Here is a 15,080-nt window from a genome sequence, read left to right on the forward strand (position 1 = left end):
CGACACCTGTGCTTTTCCCCGCAGCCTCCCGGAGCCACGACGGCTTTGGCCACGAGAACTGGGACCACCAGCTGAAGCTAGCGGTGGCGTGGAACCGCGTGGACATTGCGCGCAGCGAGATCTTCACGGATGAGCGGCCGTGGAAGGTGAGGCCTCCTCGGGGACAGCCCTGGCACCCGCCGCTGGGCCTCGTCCGGATCCACCGGTTCCTCAGAGAGGGCAGCAGGCAGGGTCCAGCCCTGGGACGGTGGCACCCCAGGGTCTGGGGTCGGGGTTCCTCGGGGCAGTGACCCATGCGCCCCCATCCCCAGCCCTCAGAGCTGCACCCCATGATGACAGCCGCCCTCATCGCCAACAAGCCCGAGTTCGTGAAGCTCTTCCTGGAGAACGGGGTGCAGCTGACGGAGTTCGGGACGTGCGACATGCTGCTCTACCTGTACGAGAACCTGGAGCCCTGCTGCCTGTTCCGCTACAAGCTGCAGAAGGTGCTGGCCGAGGAGCCCGAGCGCCCGGCACCCCGCCTGCGGATGCACCACGTGGCCCAGGTGCTGCGGGAGCTTCTGGGCGACTTCTCGCAGCCGCTGTACCCCCGGCCCCGCTCCAGCGACCAGCCGCGCCTGCTGCTTCCGGCGCCCAACCTCAAGTTCCATGTGAGTGCGGGCCGCGGGCTGCACGCGCGCTGCCCTGAGGGCTTCAAACGTAGCCCTCGCTCGTCCTGAAAGGTCAGCTCGGGCCAAAGCACAGGCGGCGGCGTGCACAGCAGGGCTCTTCCCCGCCTGCTCTGGAGCCTGGAAGTCAAGGTCAGGGGTCAGCAGGTGGGCTTCCAGCGTGGCCTCTCTTCCTGGCCAGCAGGGGCCAAGCACTGCACGCAGCCTTTCCTCCGAGCGACCGTTCCCCTTCTACAGGGACGCCGCCCCGTGGGGTCAGGGCTCTGTCCTTTGGCCTCGGTCACCTCCTTAAAGGCCCGTCTCTGCACGCACCCACAATGGGGGTTAGGGCTTCACCAGATGAACGGGGCGGGGGGACATAATTCAGACCCTGGCTTTTGGCTCCTGAGCCCTCCAGTTCGTGTCCTTCTCACAGGCTCCAGCCCAACAGCCCCCGAGTCTTAGCTGGTTCCAGCATCTGCTCCGACGTCACACCTAGATCAGGTGTGGGGAGACTCGGGCAACGTCACCCGAGGCAGATCCCTCTCCAGCCGTGACCCTGAGAAACCAGGCCTACCCTGTGCTTCTGGGGCTAGCGGAGGACAGGCGGGGGGTGGACCATCCCCTTCCCAAAGAGGGGCTGGGAGGAGGAAGGGCGAGTCCAAAGCCCAACAGGGCAAACTCCATGAGATCTTAAGGCTCTAGAACATTCCTCTCTGGCCTGATGCTCTGCCTTCTGCCCTGGTGGGGCAGTGTTGTCACCCCGTGGTCCCTGCAGTGCTGGGGGGCAGCATTCTGGCCCAACGAGAGGACCCCACCCTCTGAAACTGGGGAGGAGAGAGGCTGGCTTGCTCCTGTGCTGGGAGCGGCAGCCCTGGTGACCTCTGAATCACCTCCAGGGTCAGCTGCCCCTTTTCTTGAAGGGTCACGATGTTCCCAGCTGGCGGCTCTGTTGTCCTGTCCTGTGAGTCCCAGACCCCGCCAGCCTTCCCATGTTTCTGCCCCGTGGTCCTGACCGGCCATGTCTGCTGGGACCTCCCGTCTCTAGTCCTGTTTACTGAGGGCTGGTCGCACCCACAGGCTCCCTGAAACGAGGGTCCAGCCCTCACATTCTCTCCAGAGCATGCTCTCCTGTTGGCTGGGAATTGTCCAACTCTTCAAGTTCCGGCTCCTTCCTGTTTACCTTCCTTCTGCCTCCCTCGCCCCTTGCCTTTGACCTTCAGCCGTAAGAGAAGCCGGCCCCGCCTTCCGCACCTGCTTGGAGGTTGGCTCAGCTGACAGCCAGGTTCCTTCCCCAAATGCAAGAACGAGGCTCAGCCAGGCTCCCACCCCTAGTGACAGGGCAACCTCCCCTCCAGTGTCCAGTGGCATGCTCCCCGTTTCCACCTGAGAGGCCGCTGGAACATCTGTTTCTACCTGCTGTCCCTTCCCAGCCCCTTCTTACAAGGACACCAGTCCCGTTGGGTCAGGCCCCGCCCACGACCCCCTTTAACCGTAACCACACGCTTAAAGGCCCATCTCCAAATACAGCCCCATGGGGGGGCTTCAACATAGGACATTTAGGGGACACACTTTAGTCCATAACTCCCTTTCTGGAACCATCTGACCATACAGAAGGTCACACAGGGGAGCCATCTCCCTCGTGCCCTGCACCCCGAGTCCTGCTCACCGGAGTAGCTGGTTTTGTGTCGGCAGTTCAGTGCACCCTACCCGTATCTGTGTGAGACACACGTGTGTTGCAGCATGAGAGGAGAAGGGCTTTCTCGTCTGCATCGTCACTTGATGGGCCTCCTGCAGCCTCTCCACGTCAAGCTCAGTGCTGGCCTTCGCGTGTGTGTTTAGGTACCGGAGTCTCATCTCCTGATTGATGCAGCTTTTACCACTGGACTTTGTCAGGTGCCTTTTGAGAAGCTGAACTGCTCTTCTTCCTTGACTTATGAAATTGGTGAATTAGTTTAACAGACTTTTATTTCTGTTTGGAACCTCAACTTGATTGGGGTGCATCATGAATTTAATACGACACTAGATTCCCAATATTTTCTGGACTTTGTATCAGAATGTTTGACTCTTTGATTGCAGGTTTATTTGGGGGAGGTTGTATTTGTCAGGTTCTGACATCAAGTTTATGTTAGCTCTGTGAAAACATTGGGAAGCCTTTCTTCTTTCCTTGCTCTGGAAGTGTTAACATGGCCAGAATTCACTGCTTCTGACCAGCTTGGCAGAATCCCCAGTGAATCCATTGGGGCCTGGGGCCTTTTTGGGTGGAAACTCTTATGACTTTCTCATTTTCTTTCCTCTTGGTCCTGATGTTTAGGTTTTCTGTCTCTTCTAAGATTATATTTGATTTTTTTCCCTTCTAGAAAATTATCCATTTCCTTCCAGTTTGCAAATCCCTCCATGGTCCTGGGCGAGCCATGCCCAACCCCTGAGAAAGACGTGACTGTGTCTTGGTTTTATATATTCACAGTTCTGTCTTTCTTGATTCTGGCATATTTAAGATGCCCAGTTGGAAGGTGCTTGAGAAAGTCCTAAGTGGAAGCTCACACTTAACCATGACTGTAATTTAAGAAGATGAGCAAGCTTTTTTCAATAAAGATGAGCTTTTAGGAAATTTCTAAAATCACTTAAAGAAAGTGCAGTTTGTGTGTGATATGGGAAAAATGTTCTTTGTGTCCGGAAATTGTTTCCAGACTGTCTAAGGATGTGTTTATTTACTGATGGGCCAGGAAGCTTGGGTTCTTGTGTCGCTGCGGTTGAGTTTGCTGGGGCCAGGGTCCTCCCACTCACTTGCGGCCTCCTTGTCTGTTCAGCAGCTCTCTCTTGCTGGCCTTCTCTGCAGGAGACCCTGTGTAGGTTCCTTTGAGGAACGGACCCTGTGTTAGAATTTTACTTCACATAAAAAAGCTTTGATCCCATCAGGTAAAACTAAGGAGCACAGAGGTGCCTGGTGAGGAACAGGGGTCTGCAAATGTTGGTGCAGGTGGTTCCTGGGCCTTATGCTTTTGGGTGTTTCTACATGTCTCCAGAATGGTGGTTGAAGACCCCCAGCATGCGTGAGAATGACCTGGGGGGGCGCTGGAAATGCAGTATGCAGGGCTTGTTCTCCAGGGCCAGTGGGGCTGAGCTCAGGACCTGCGTCCCCAGCAGGCCCCCCGGGATTCTGGTGCTCACGGGGTCCTGGCTGGGACTCTGACTGCCCTCTGCTCACCAGGTACAGGGAGTGAGTCTCCGGTCCCTGTACAAGCGCTCACCAAGACACGTTGCCTTCACCATGGACCCAGTCCGAGACCTTCTCCTTTGGGCCATCGTCCAGAACCGCCGGGAGTTGGCAGAAATCATCTGGGCTCAGGTAACGAGACCTGCTCACGGGCACGCACAGCTGTGGGTGGACCAGGGACAGGGCTCCAGCTGGGGATCCTGGCCAGAGAACCCAATGCTGATGCAGGGGGTGTCACCGAGGACCTTGGAGGGAGGGCGGTGGGCGTCCACACGACAGGGGACTCAGGGGGCCCAGGGCTGGCCCTGGGCAAGAAGGTTAAATTGAGTTCCAGGCAGTCTCTGCCCATGGCTGGTCGGGGAGGAAGCCTGCTGTGCCCACACGTTCTGGTTAGCGGTGCGTGTGCGGTGGCCCCCTGGTCAGAAGACTCAGCAGGCACATTCCACCCTCAGCCTCAGGGGCTGCATCTTTCCACTGATGGTTGGGGGGTCTCAGGAGCAGTCTTCCTGACAGGCACTTCCCAGATGCCACCGCTCTGAGCTGGTGGGGACACACCCTCCAGCTGGCCAGGAGACTCAGAATCCCTGGGCCCATGTGCAGCTTCATCCCCCAGGATGGGGCACTTGGGGTCCTTGGGAAACGGAGCTGCGGGCCCAAGTCTTCCCGTGGGGTCTTCCTTTGGTTCAGGCTGACTCTCCTCTCGTGGGAAGGCCCATTTTTTTCTCAGAGAAGTCCCGCTTTCAGGGCTGGTGCTTCCAGACCACTGTCAAGGAGCCCTCCCCCCAGTGTCCGGGCAGAGGCTATGGTGGCCTTCCCTGCTCCTCCGTGGCTCGGGGAGGTTTGCCCTCCCACAAGGTGCCTGGGGGAGGGGGTCAGCGGCAGACTGGCCACCTTGGGTGTGCCCGGTGGGGCTCAGGGGACAGATACAGATTTCCAGGCTCTGACACTAGCCCTTCGATGGGGGCCAGTGCTGCCCTCAGACCCAGGGCCTCCAGCTTTGAGAACCTTGCTTGGGATTTTCCTCGTCCTCCTCTGGTGCCCAGGATGGGTGGTGCCCCTGAGGCAGGTGTCTGAGCCTGGATGGGGCCTTGCAAGGGCCCCACTTCTCCCCTTCAGGGTGCGCCATGCGTGGGGTTGACCAGATGCCCAGGCAGCTCTGGGCTTGCTGCCAGCAGGGCTGTGCTGGTGCCTGTGCCCAGTCTGGGTTCCGGGTGGGCAAGCAGACCATGCCCACCAGCCGGAGCGGATACCCAACCACTAGAAGGGCTTAGGTGTGATTCGGGGTGAGCCAAGGGGTTTAAACAGAAGAGGTCACAGCAAGCCCTCGCCCCGCAGCCCCTGCTCTTGGGCCTCGGCTCCCATCACCCTGGGCAGTGCCTGAGGCTCCGGGGCAGGACCGGCCAGGTCCTCACATGGCTCCTCTCGGTGCCCAGAGCCAGGACTGCATCGCGGCAGCCCTGGCCTGCAGCAAGATCCTGAAGCAGCTGTCCAGGGAGGAGGAGGACACCGACAGCCTCGAGGAGATGCTGGCGCTCGCCGACGAGTACGAGCAGCGAGCCATCGGTGAGTTCCCGGGGCCGCAGCCGCGGCTCCCCGCGGGTCACCCTGGGGCCCCTCGCCCTGGGCTCAGCTCCCCGTGTCCAGGCCCTGTCGTCTGGAGGGGCCGTGCTCCGCCACTGTCCCCGGCCACCGGCGGGGCCCGGCTGCTGTGAGGTGGCCTTTGTCCCCCAGGGGTGTTCACCGAGTGCTACCGGAAGGATGAGGAGCGAGCTCAGAAGCTGCTGGTCCGTGTGTCGGAGGCCTGGGGGAAGACCACCTGCCTGCAGCTGGCCCTGGAGGCCAAGGACATGAAGTTTGTGTCTCACGGGGGCGTCCAGGTGACCTTCTGGGGCCTAGACACATCTGCCATGGTGCTGTGGGGGTGGTCACGGCATCCCGCTTACGTGGCCGGCACAGGCAGTCCTGCATCTGGGGTGCAGTCCTCCAGGCGGCCCCAGGGCCAGAGCTCAGCCCCCCACCCCCTCTCCCCGGGGCCTCTGGAGGGATCTGGATCGGGGGTGGGGGGCATCTTCCTAGAAGGCTGAGTGCAGGGTGCTCTGTTGCCTTGGTGACATGGCAAGCCTGGCATCCAGCAGGTGCCCCTCTGCACACTGGCGCTTCCTTGGAGCTTATCTCACACTGTCACCAGGCCCCCGAGCACCGCCGTGTGCGGGGCTGTGCTGGCTCCAGGCTTGTGGTGGGGGATCCTGTCCAAACCCCTCCCCCAGACAGAGCTCAGAGGGCCGGCCGGAGGCAGGGGGGACGGGTGCCCTGACTTCAAGCCCTGCCTCTCGGCCTCCTCCCTCTGGGAGAGCCCAGCCCTGCCCACCCAGAGCCCCTTCCTCGGCCGGCGGGTGGCGGGGCCTGGCGGAGCTGCCCACAGCCTGGCGTGCTTGAGCTGCAGCCCCTGTTCCTCGGGGGCCTCAGGGAGTCCTGGTCAGGATGGGCAGGGGCGCCCATCGCCCTGACCCTGGCGCCCTCGGTCCGCAGGCATTCCTGACCAAGGTGTGGTGGGGCCAGCTCAGCGTGGACAACGGGCTGTGGCGGGTGGTCCTGTGCATGCTGGCCTTCCCGCTGCTCGCCACCGGCCTCGTCTCCTTCAGGTGCCCACCTGGCTGTGGGGTGCGGGGGCTCCGGACCTTCCTTCCCGAACGCCACCCCCGGTGGGGGGGCGGGGAACCGTCTTGTGTGTCCTCACGGCCGCCACTGACCTCACCTGTGCTGAGGCCGTTTCCCTAAGCACCCGCCCTGCCCGGACCACCTGCTGGGCCGGGGTGTTTGTCACGGCCCTGAAGGAACCAGAGGGCCCTTTGCAGGCCGCCCGGTCGGGGCCCTGCTGCTGCAGCCGCCTCCTGGGCCTCCTTCTCCCTGTGACCCCTGAGCCGGGGCCCCGTCCGTCTGGGTGGCTGAGGTCGGGCGGCTGGCAGCCCCTCACGCCGTGCTCTCCCCCGACCCCTGCCCGCCCCAGGGAGAGGCGGCTGCAGGCCGTGCGGGGCCTGGCCCGCATCCGCGCCTTCTTCAACGCGCCCGTGGTCGTCTTCCACCTGAACACGCTGTCCTACTTCGCCTTCCTCTGCCTCTTCGCCTACGTGCTCATGGTGGACTTCCAGCCCTCGCCCTCGGGCTGTGAGTGCCTCATCTACCTCTGGCTCTTCTCGCTGGTGTGCGAGGAGCTGCGGCAGGTGAGGCGCCGCCCTGGGCCCATCCTCCCACGACCCTCCCCCTCCCAGCCCCCACCCCTGCCCCGGCTCCGTCCCTTTCTCGCCGTGGCCCGGGGCCCCATGCCGTCCCTGGCGAGCCGCACGCACCTGCTGAGAGCCGGGCGAGGCCCCCCGGAAAGGACAGGCTGAGTCTGCCAGCCCCGCGCTCGCTCTGCCCTCCCTCGAATCCCCTCTCTGATCACCCCAAACGTCACACCCTCACCACGTGGCCTCATGGGCTTCGGGAACGTGTGAGTCCCCTGGCTCCCCTGTGAAGGGCATGGCAAAGTGTGGGGGTCCCGAGACCACCCTTGGGCGGGGTCACTCTCCAGGACTCCCAGCGCCCTGGGCTGGCAGCTCATGGTTACGGGTTACTGCAGGGGAGGCCGCAGCTTAGAGGTGCAGGGCAGAGTCCAGGAATTCTGGGCACAGAGCTCCCGTTGTCCCCGCCTCTTGGCAGGGTTTTTCATGGGGGTCCGTCGAGAGACCCGATTGTTCCGTGGGTCCGTCTGCTCCCTGCCCAGTTGTCTGGAGGGGTCTGTCCCCAGAGGAGGGTGTGGGGGCTGCTGCAGAGCCGCCCGTGGGAGGGGCGCTGGCCCCGATGGTGGCGCGGGCTTTCCTCCACACCTGTCCTCTTGAGTCTGGGAGCTGCACCTGCTGCCCTTCCTGCGCTGGGTCCCCGGGAAGCAGCGAGGGTCTGCTGGGTGGAGAGTAACAGGCCCGGCTGGCCCACCTGTCCCCCAGCTCTTCTGCCCCCCCGACGAGTGCGGGCTGGTGAAGATGGTGCTGCTGTACCTGAGTGACTTCTGGAACAAGCTGGACATCGCCGCCATCCTGCTCTTCATCGCGGGGCTGACCTGCAGGTGAGCGGCCGGCCCGGGGCCACCCTCCGGTCCCACCCGGCAGCAGCTCCCCCGGGGGCGGGCTTGGGATGCAGCAGAGGCCCGGCCCCCTGTGGTGCCCTGCCCCACCCCAGACGCAGACGTGGGGGCTCTGTCCCGGCGGGTCGCTGCCCAGTGTCCTGGCCTGGCCCTGACCTCTGCACTGCCTGCCAAGGCCGCGCGTGTCTGCCCTGCTGTGACCCCTTTTTCCGTGACGCGTGCAGGGCGGCCCAGCCCTCTGGTGCCGGGGAGGCCCGCGTGGCCTGGCTTCTCTGCCGGAGCTGGGCTTCCGGGCCCTCGGGTCCCTGGAGGATCTGCCCCCCGAAGCCCCCTGAGCTCATGACCGGCTTTAGGACGTCGGGGTCCCGGGGTTGCACCTGGGCCGACGTCCCTGCTTCCGCGCGGGCCAGGCTCATCCCGGCGCTGCTCTACCCCGGGCGCGTCATCCTCTCTCTGGATTTCATCATGTTCTGCCTGCGGCTGATGCACATTTTCACCGTCAGCAAGACGCTGGGGCCCAAGATCATCATCGTGAAGCGGATGGTGAGGGGCGAGGGCCCGCTGCCCGCTGCCCGCTGCCCACTGCCCGCTGCGGGGGAGACGCCTGCCCCGGCCTCCGCCCGCCCCACAGGAGCCCACATCCCTGCTCTGCCCCTGGGCTGCCGCCTCTGGTTTGTCTGTCTTGGGTCTGTTGCCTGTGTGTTGCCTCCTTCAGGCAGCCTTCCCTGATGGCCACGGCTCATCCCTGACCCCTGCTACAGCTCCTGTCATTCCTCCTTGGGCCATGGTCACCAGCTCTCCTACACCTCGTGGGATGCCCAGCGCCCCACTAGCATGTGGGCGCTGCCCCCAGAGCCCCTGGCTCCACGGGGGAGCCGGAGGCGTGTGTCTGCAGCAGGTGCCGCCTTGTCCCGCAGATGAAGGACGTTTTCTTCTTCCTCTTCCTGTTGGCCGTGTGGGTGGTGTCCTTCGGAGTGGCCAAGCAGGCCATTCTCATTCACAACGAGAGGCGTGTGGAGTGGATCTTCCGAGGGGCCGTCTACCAGTCATATCTCACCATCTTCGGGCAGATCCCGGCCTACATTGACGGTAGGACGGCCCTGACCCCCGTTGGCGGCAGGGGGGGGCGGTTGCCACCCTGGCTGGGGGTCCTGTGAGCTCCCAGAAGTGGGGGGTGGAGGGCTGGGCGTTTCCCATGCGCTCAGTACCGCCCCGGCTGAGGCAGAAAGAGACAGGTGCATGCAGGGTCCACTGAGGCGGAGGGCGCCAGCCAGCTGTGCCTCGCAGCTGCGGGGACCTCCGGGTGGGCAGAGGCGTGGTCTGGGGCCCTGGGGCATCCGCTGACACCTGTGCATCCACGGCCGCCCTATTCCGTCTCCTCCTCCTTCCCTGGGCGGAAAGAACACTTTGGGTTCTGAATTTGTTCTCGAACAGCCTCAACGAGGTGTGATTTACATACCGTAAAGCTCGCCTGTGAAAAGTGCCCACTTCCTGGTTTTCAGTGTATTTACAGAACCTCATTTTAGAGCATCTGCATCACCCCAAAGAGACACCCCATCCCATCAGCCGTCACTGCTCACTCCCCTCCCCTCAGCCGTGGGGAACCTCTAACCTACTTTTCCTCTGCATGGAATTTGCCTTTGGTGGACGTTTCGTACAAATTACATCATGTAATAAGTAGTCTTCTGTGTCTTGCTGCTTTGACTTAGCATGTTTTCAAGAGCCATCCATATCGTAGCCTGTATCCGTGATGAATTCCCTTTTGTTGCCAAGTAGTATTGCATGGGCTGGATGCACTGTACTCTGTCCGTTCATCCCTAAGCTGGTGAACACTTGAGTTGTTTCATTTTGTGGCTGTTGTGAATTATGTTGCTAAGAACGGTGACCTATAGGTTTCTGTGTGCCAGTGTTTTCATTGCTCCTGGCCGTGTATCTGGCAGTGGCATGGATGGGACGGTGGTGATTCTGTGTTTCACTTTTTGAGAAGCTGCCGAACGGTTTCCCGCAGCAGTTGTGCTGTGTCTTACATTCGTGCCTGCAAGGTGCGAGGGCTCCGCTCTCCGCACGGTCCGGCCAGCCTCCGTCACGGTCGGTCAGATGTCTGATTCGAGCCGCTGTGCTTGCGTGTGCACTGCCCGGAGGGCCAGTGACCCTGAGCCTCTCTTCATGGGCTTCCTCAGCCGTGTCTGGATCTCCTTTGGAAAAGGGTCTCTTTCTCGCTTTTGCCCGTTTTAAAAAGTGGGTTATTCGTCTTTGTATTGAGTTGTGAGGGTTCTTTACGTGTGGCCACCAGTCCCTTATCAGATATTCGAATTGCATCTATATTCTGCCATTCTGTGGGTTGCCTTTCCCTTTCTTTATGTGTCCTTTGAAGCCCCAAAGTTTTCGTTTTGCTGAAGTTCACCTTAGCAATCTCTTTTATCACCTATGCTCCCGGTGTCATGGTCTAACCCGAGGTCATGAAGACCCCTGCCGAGGATTTACTCTCAAAGTCCACAGCTCCAGCGCCTTCTTTTGGCCTCATCTTAGGGGAAAGAGCGAGTCTTTTGCGATTAAGTATGAAGATTGTTTGTAAATGCTGTTTATTGGGTTGAAGAAGTTCCCTTCTCTTCCGAGTTTCTTGAGGGTTTTTCTCGTGAATCAGTGGTAGCTTTTGTTAGGGGCTTTTGCTGCTTCCACTGAATTGTTCCTGTGGGTTTGCTCTTTATGCTGTTGATGTGGTGTATTACACGAACTGATTTCCAGATGTTAAAGCTTTGCATTCCTGGGCTGTATCTCCCTCGGGCATGGCGTAGGATTCTTTTTATACATCTTGCAGCATTCGCTTTGCTTGCGTTTTGCTGAGGAGTTTTGCCTCTGCATCCGTAAAGGCCATGGGTCTGTAGTTTCTTTTCTAGTCATGTTTTTTTGTCTGGCTTTGGCATCAGGGAATACGGGCCTCATAGAACCACTGAGGAAGAATCCCTTCCTCTCTGATATTTTGGAAAAGTTTGTGAGGGATTGGTCTTAATTCTTCTTTACATATTTGGTGGAATTAATCAGTGAAACCATCTGGGCCTGGACTTTCCTTTGTGTGAAGTTTTAAAACCACTAATTCTTTACTTGTTGTAAGTCTGTTTATATTTTACACTTTTTTTTCCAGGTGCTCTTGGTAGTTTGCGTCTTTCTGGAATTTGTCCATTTTTATAAGAAGTTATCCAATTTTTTAGCATATGATTTTTTTGTCGTATTTCCTTATAGTTCTTTCTCTTTTTGTAAGGTTGGTAGTAACGTCCTCCCTTTAATTTATGATTTTAATAATTTGAGTCTTCTTTTTTTTTTTCCCTCGGAACAGTCTAGCTAAAAGGTTTTAATTTTGTTAATCTTTTCCAAGAACCAGATTTTGGTTTTGTTGATTTTCTTTGTTTTTGGAGCCTCTATTTCGTTTATTTCCTCCCTTCTCCTTGCTTTGAGGGTAGTTTATCTTTTTCTTTTCAGTTCACTGAAATGGAAAGTTGTGTTATTGATTTTTGCTCTTTTGTCTTTGTCTTTTGTCTTTTTTTTGTTGTTGTTGTTGCTATTTCTTGGGCCTCTCCCGCGGCATATGGAGGTTCCCAGGCTAGGGGTTGAATCGGAGCTGTAGCCACCGGCCTACGCCAGAGCCACAGCAACGGGGGATCCGAGCCGCGTCTGCAACCTACACCACAGCTCACGGCAACGCCGGATCCTTAACCCACTGAGCAAGGGCAGGGACCGAACCCGCAACCTCATGGCTCCCAGTCGGATTCGTCAACCACCACGCCATGACAGGAACTCCCTTGTCTTTGTAATATAGGTATTTATAGCTATAACAGTGAGTTTCTAAATTAGAAAATTAATAGCACTTTCAGAATATATATATATATATATATATATATATATGTATTTTGTTTGTTTGTTTGGTTTTTAGGGCCGCACCCATGGCATATGGAGGTTCCCAGGCTAGGGGTTGAATTGGAGCTGCAGCTGCCGGCCTACACCACAGCCACAGCCATGCCAGACCTGAACCGCATCTGTGACCTATATCACTGCTCACAGCAAGGCCGGATCCTAAACCCACTGAGCGAGACCAGGGATCGAACCCGCATCCTCGTGGATATTCGTTGAGTTCATTCCCACTGAGCCATGACAGGAACACCCCAGAAAATGTATTTGATTACAAGATAGTGTGTGCTTGTTGTTGAGAAATTTAAGAAACTCAAGGCGGGTGTAAAGAAGGGTGTTCATAATCCCATCGTGCAGAGGTAGTCACTGTCAACGTAGCCTGTTTTCTCAGAGATTTCTTATTTTATTTTATTTTATTTTATTTTTTTGTCTTTTTGCTATTTCTTTGGGCCGCTCCTTCGGCATATGGAGGTTCCCAGGCTAGGGGTCTAATCGGAGCCGTAGCCACCGGCCTACACCAGAGCCACAGCAACGCGGGATCCGAGCTGCGTCTGCAACCTACACCACAGCTCACGGCAACGCCGGATCGTTAACCCGCTGAGCAAGGGCAGGGACCGAACCCGCAACCTCATGGTTCCTAGTCAGATTCGTTAACCACTGTGCCACGATGGGAACTCCCCAGAGATTTTTTAAATGCACAAACCGAATGTGTCTTTTGTTTTCTTATTTATCCTTTGCTTGCCTGCACATGTGGGTCTGTGTTTGGTGTGTACCCTGTGTCCACACCCAGGAACGTTGCCTCTTCAGTGCTTTTCCTTTCTCGTGTCTCCCTTCTCTTGGCGACAGTTGTTAATTTTCTCTTTGGATTCTTTCCCGCTGCCTTTTGCTCCCCAGGGTTGGGACCTGTGACCTGCAATGACGGCGATCACAGCCGCAGCCCTTCCTGGCGCTGCCCCCTCCTGGGGCCCAGGAAGTGCTCTGGTCGGGGTGGCTGGATCCCCGGCGGGGGCACGTGCCAGCCTGGGGTCAGGTCCGGCTCCGGGCCTCCCTTGGCAGCCGCACCTCCTGCCCGCGAGCACACGTGGGTGTGGACGGATCCCCCTCTGTGGGTTTCCCTCGGGCCTGAGCAGATCGCTGAGGTCACCCAGAGGGGCAGGCGTCCGGGCCCGTGGGGTCATCGCCAGGGACCCTGGAGATGCCGCGTGGCTTTCCCGTCCACCTGTCCCCTCCCTCCCGACGCAGGTGTGAACTTCAACCTGGACCAGTGCAGCCCCAACGGCACGGACCCCTACAAGCCCAAGTGCCCCGAGAGCGACTCGGCGCGGCAGGAGCCCGCCTTCCCCGAGTGGCTGACGGTGCTCCTGCTCTGCCTCTACCTGCTCTTCACCAACATCCTGCTGCTCAACCTGCTCATTGCCATGTTCAAGTGAGTGCAGCGCTCGGCGCTCCGCCCGCGCACGGCCCCTGCCTCCCGGGGCGGTGGGGACAGCGCGTGCCCGGGCCCAGGACGCTGGCTCAGCTCAGGCCGGCGGCTCTCGGCCACGCTGCCCGGTCCCTGTGGCCATCCAGGGCACGGCTGCTGCAGGTCCAGCTCACGGAGGCCGCAGGCTGGGGCACACGGAGGTCTCACTCCTTCCGCCCTGGGGTCAGTGGCTCCCTGGGAGGTGGGCTCCAGGCTGGTGGTCCCAGGTCCTCCTGTGAGTCCCTGGTGCCTCGCGGGACAGCCTCCCTGGAGGGGGGTCGGCCGTGTGTGAGGGGCAGCGGGGGTTCGCGCTTGGCACCCAGGAGGTCCAGCCTCGCTCAGCCTCTGCTCCTTGGAGGAAGTGCAGTGGCACAGGTTGGAGATGAAAGCAGGCCCCAAGGGCGAGGGCTTTCTGTGCGGCCCGGGAGCTGATAAAGGAACCAGCCGGCCGAGCCGTGGCCGGTCTGCGCTCCTCTCTAGCTGTGCAGTGCGCAGGGCAGCTCTCACCGAAAGTCCGACCATGCCAGACGAGCCTGTGTGTGCCTGCCGTGTGGACACGGGAGCACAGGGCCAGCCCCAACGATGGCGCTAAGGAGGGCGACGGCCGCGCCCGTGGCTCAGGGCATCGCCAGCCCTCAGAGCCCCTCCCAGCCTCTGCCAGAGGGCCCCTGGGACCTGGGACCCCAAGGAAAAGCCCTTCCTTCCTGGTCGGGCACCGTTCCTCGTCCCCTTCATCTGCTACTCTCTGATCTAACCTGTGTTCTCAACCGTGCGAGACCCTGTGGGCCGGATGGGGAGAGAGGGGCAGGGGCTGCGCCTCGGCCCACGCGGCCTCCTCCCTCCCTCCGACAGCCTCTCTCCGCCACGCCACGGGCTCGGCTCCATTAAAATCCATCCGCAGGAGCCCCACGGTGCGGAGAATAAACGAGTCGGGCTCCTGAAGACCCCCTCCCTTCTGTGTGTCAAGTGCAAGTGACAGTCCCCTTCAGAGCCCAGCGCGAGCCCATCTCCCGCTCCCCAAGGCGGGGCTCTGTTTCATCCTCTAAGGAGTCTCCACGCCTGAAATCTAGGTCTTCTTCCCTCTGCTGCCTGCAGCCCCAGGGAGGGCAGAGCTCTGAGGCGGCCCCTCCGCTGCCCTTTCCTGCGTCTAGAATTGCCGCCCGGCGTGGTGTGTGTGCTTTTTAGGGATCACGGCAGACATGCAGGCAGGGAAATGGGCGCTTCTTGTAACCGCGCTTGCGTGACTCCTGTTCCCCTGTAACCAGGGCGCTCCCTGTCCCCCGCCAGCTACACGTTCCAGCAGGTCCAGGAGCGCACGGACCAGATCTGGAAGTTCCAGCGCCACGGCCTGATAGAGGAGTACGAGGGCAGGCCGCCCGCCCCGCCCCCCTTCATCCTCCTCAACCACCTGCACCTCTGCCTCCAGAGGGTCGTCCTGAAGAACCCCTCCGAGAGACACAAGCCGTTCAGTAAGCGGCCTCCCTCGTCCCCGGAGCTGCGTCCCCAGGGACAGAGCGGGTGGTGAGGCCCACACTCGCCCTCTGTCCACCGGGGCGGTGTAGAAACACAGAAGCAGAGCGTGGGGCGAAGGAGAAAAGAAAGAGCCTTATTGCTTTGCCAGACTAAGGAGGCCCCGGCAGGCCAAGGCCCTAAAGACTGCGCCCTCCGTGGGGCGAGGTTAGGAGGAGGTGTTAGAGTTTGGGCGTGGAAAATAGGGCGGCAGAGAGAAGG

At 59.8% G+C, this 15,080-nt stretch overlaps 1 protein-coding gene across 12 annotated transcripts in view; it reads left to right on the forward strand.

Moving 5' to 3' along the window:
* The window catches only part of TRPM2 (transient receptor potential cation channel subfamily M member 2), a 58,206-nt gene that overhangs the window by 29,145 nt on the left and 13,981 nt on the right, over positions 1-15,080 (forward strand). For all 12 annotated transcript variants that reach the window (XR_014825265.1, XR_014825266.1, XM_084992275.1 and 9 more), the window contains 12 exons: positions 25-146; positions 312-650; positions 3,859-3,996; positions 5,298-5,427; positions 5,596-5,741; positions 6,394-6,506; positions 6,872-7,085; positions 7,848-7,966; positions 8,395-8,527; positions 8,902-9,073; positions 13,130-13,313; positions 14,637-14,818. Coding sequence is in view for 10 of the 12 variants with exons in the window: in XM_084992275.1 (XP_084848401.1) it covers positions 25-146; positions 312-650; positions 3,859-3,996; positions 5,298-5,427; positions 5,596-5,741; positions 6,394-6,506; positions 6,872-7,085; positions 7,848-7,966; positions 8,395-8,527; positions 8,902-9,073; positions 13,130-13,313; positions 14,637-14,818 (1,992 nt within the window). In the remaining 2 variants the exon portion in view is untranslated. The remainder of the gene's footprint in view (positions 1-24; positions 147-311; positions 651-3,858; positions 3,997-5,297; positions 5,428-5,595; positions 5,742-6,393; positions 6,507-6,871; positions 7,086-7,847; positions 7,967-8,394; positions 8,528-8,901; positions 9,074-13,129; positions 13,314-14,636; positions 14,819-15,080) is intronic.

Source organism: Sus scrofa, chromosome 13 (assembly GCF_054392235.1).
Source record: "Sus scrofa isolate SSC_HxYL_T2T_F1_AM1 chromosome 13, Sscrofa_HxYL_maternal_Yorkshire_Landrace_v2.0, whole genome shotgun sequence".
Taxonomy (NCBI): Eukaryota; Metazoa; Chordata; class Mammalia; order Artiodactyla; family Suidae; genus Sus; species Sus scrofa.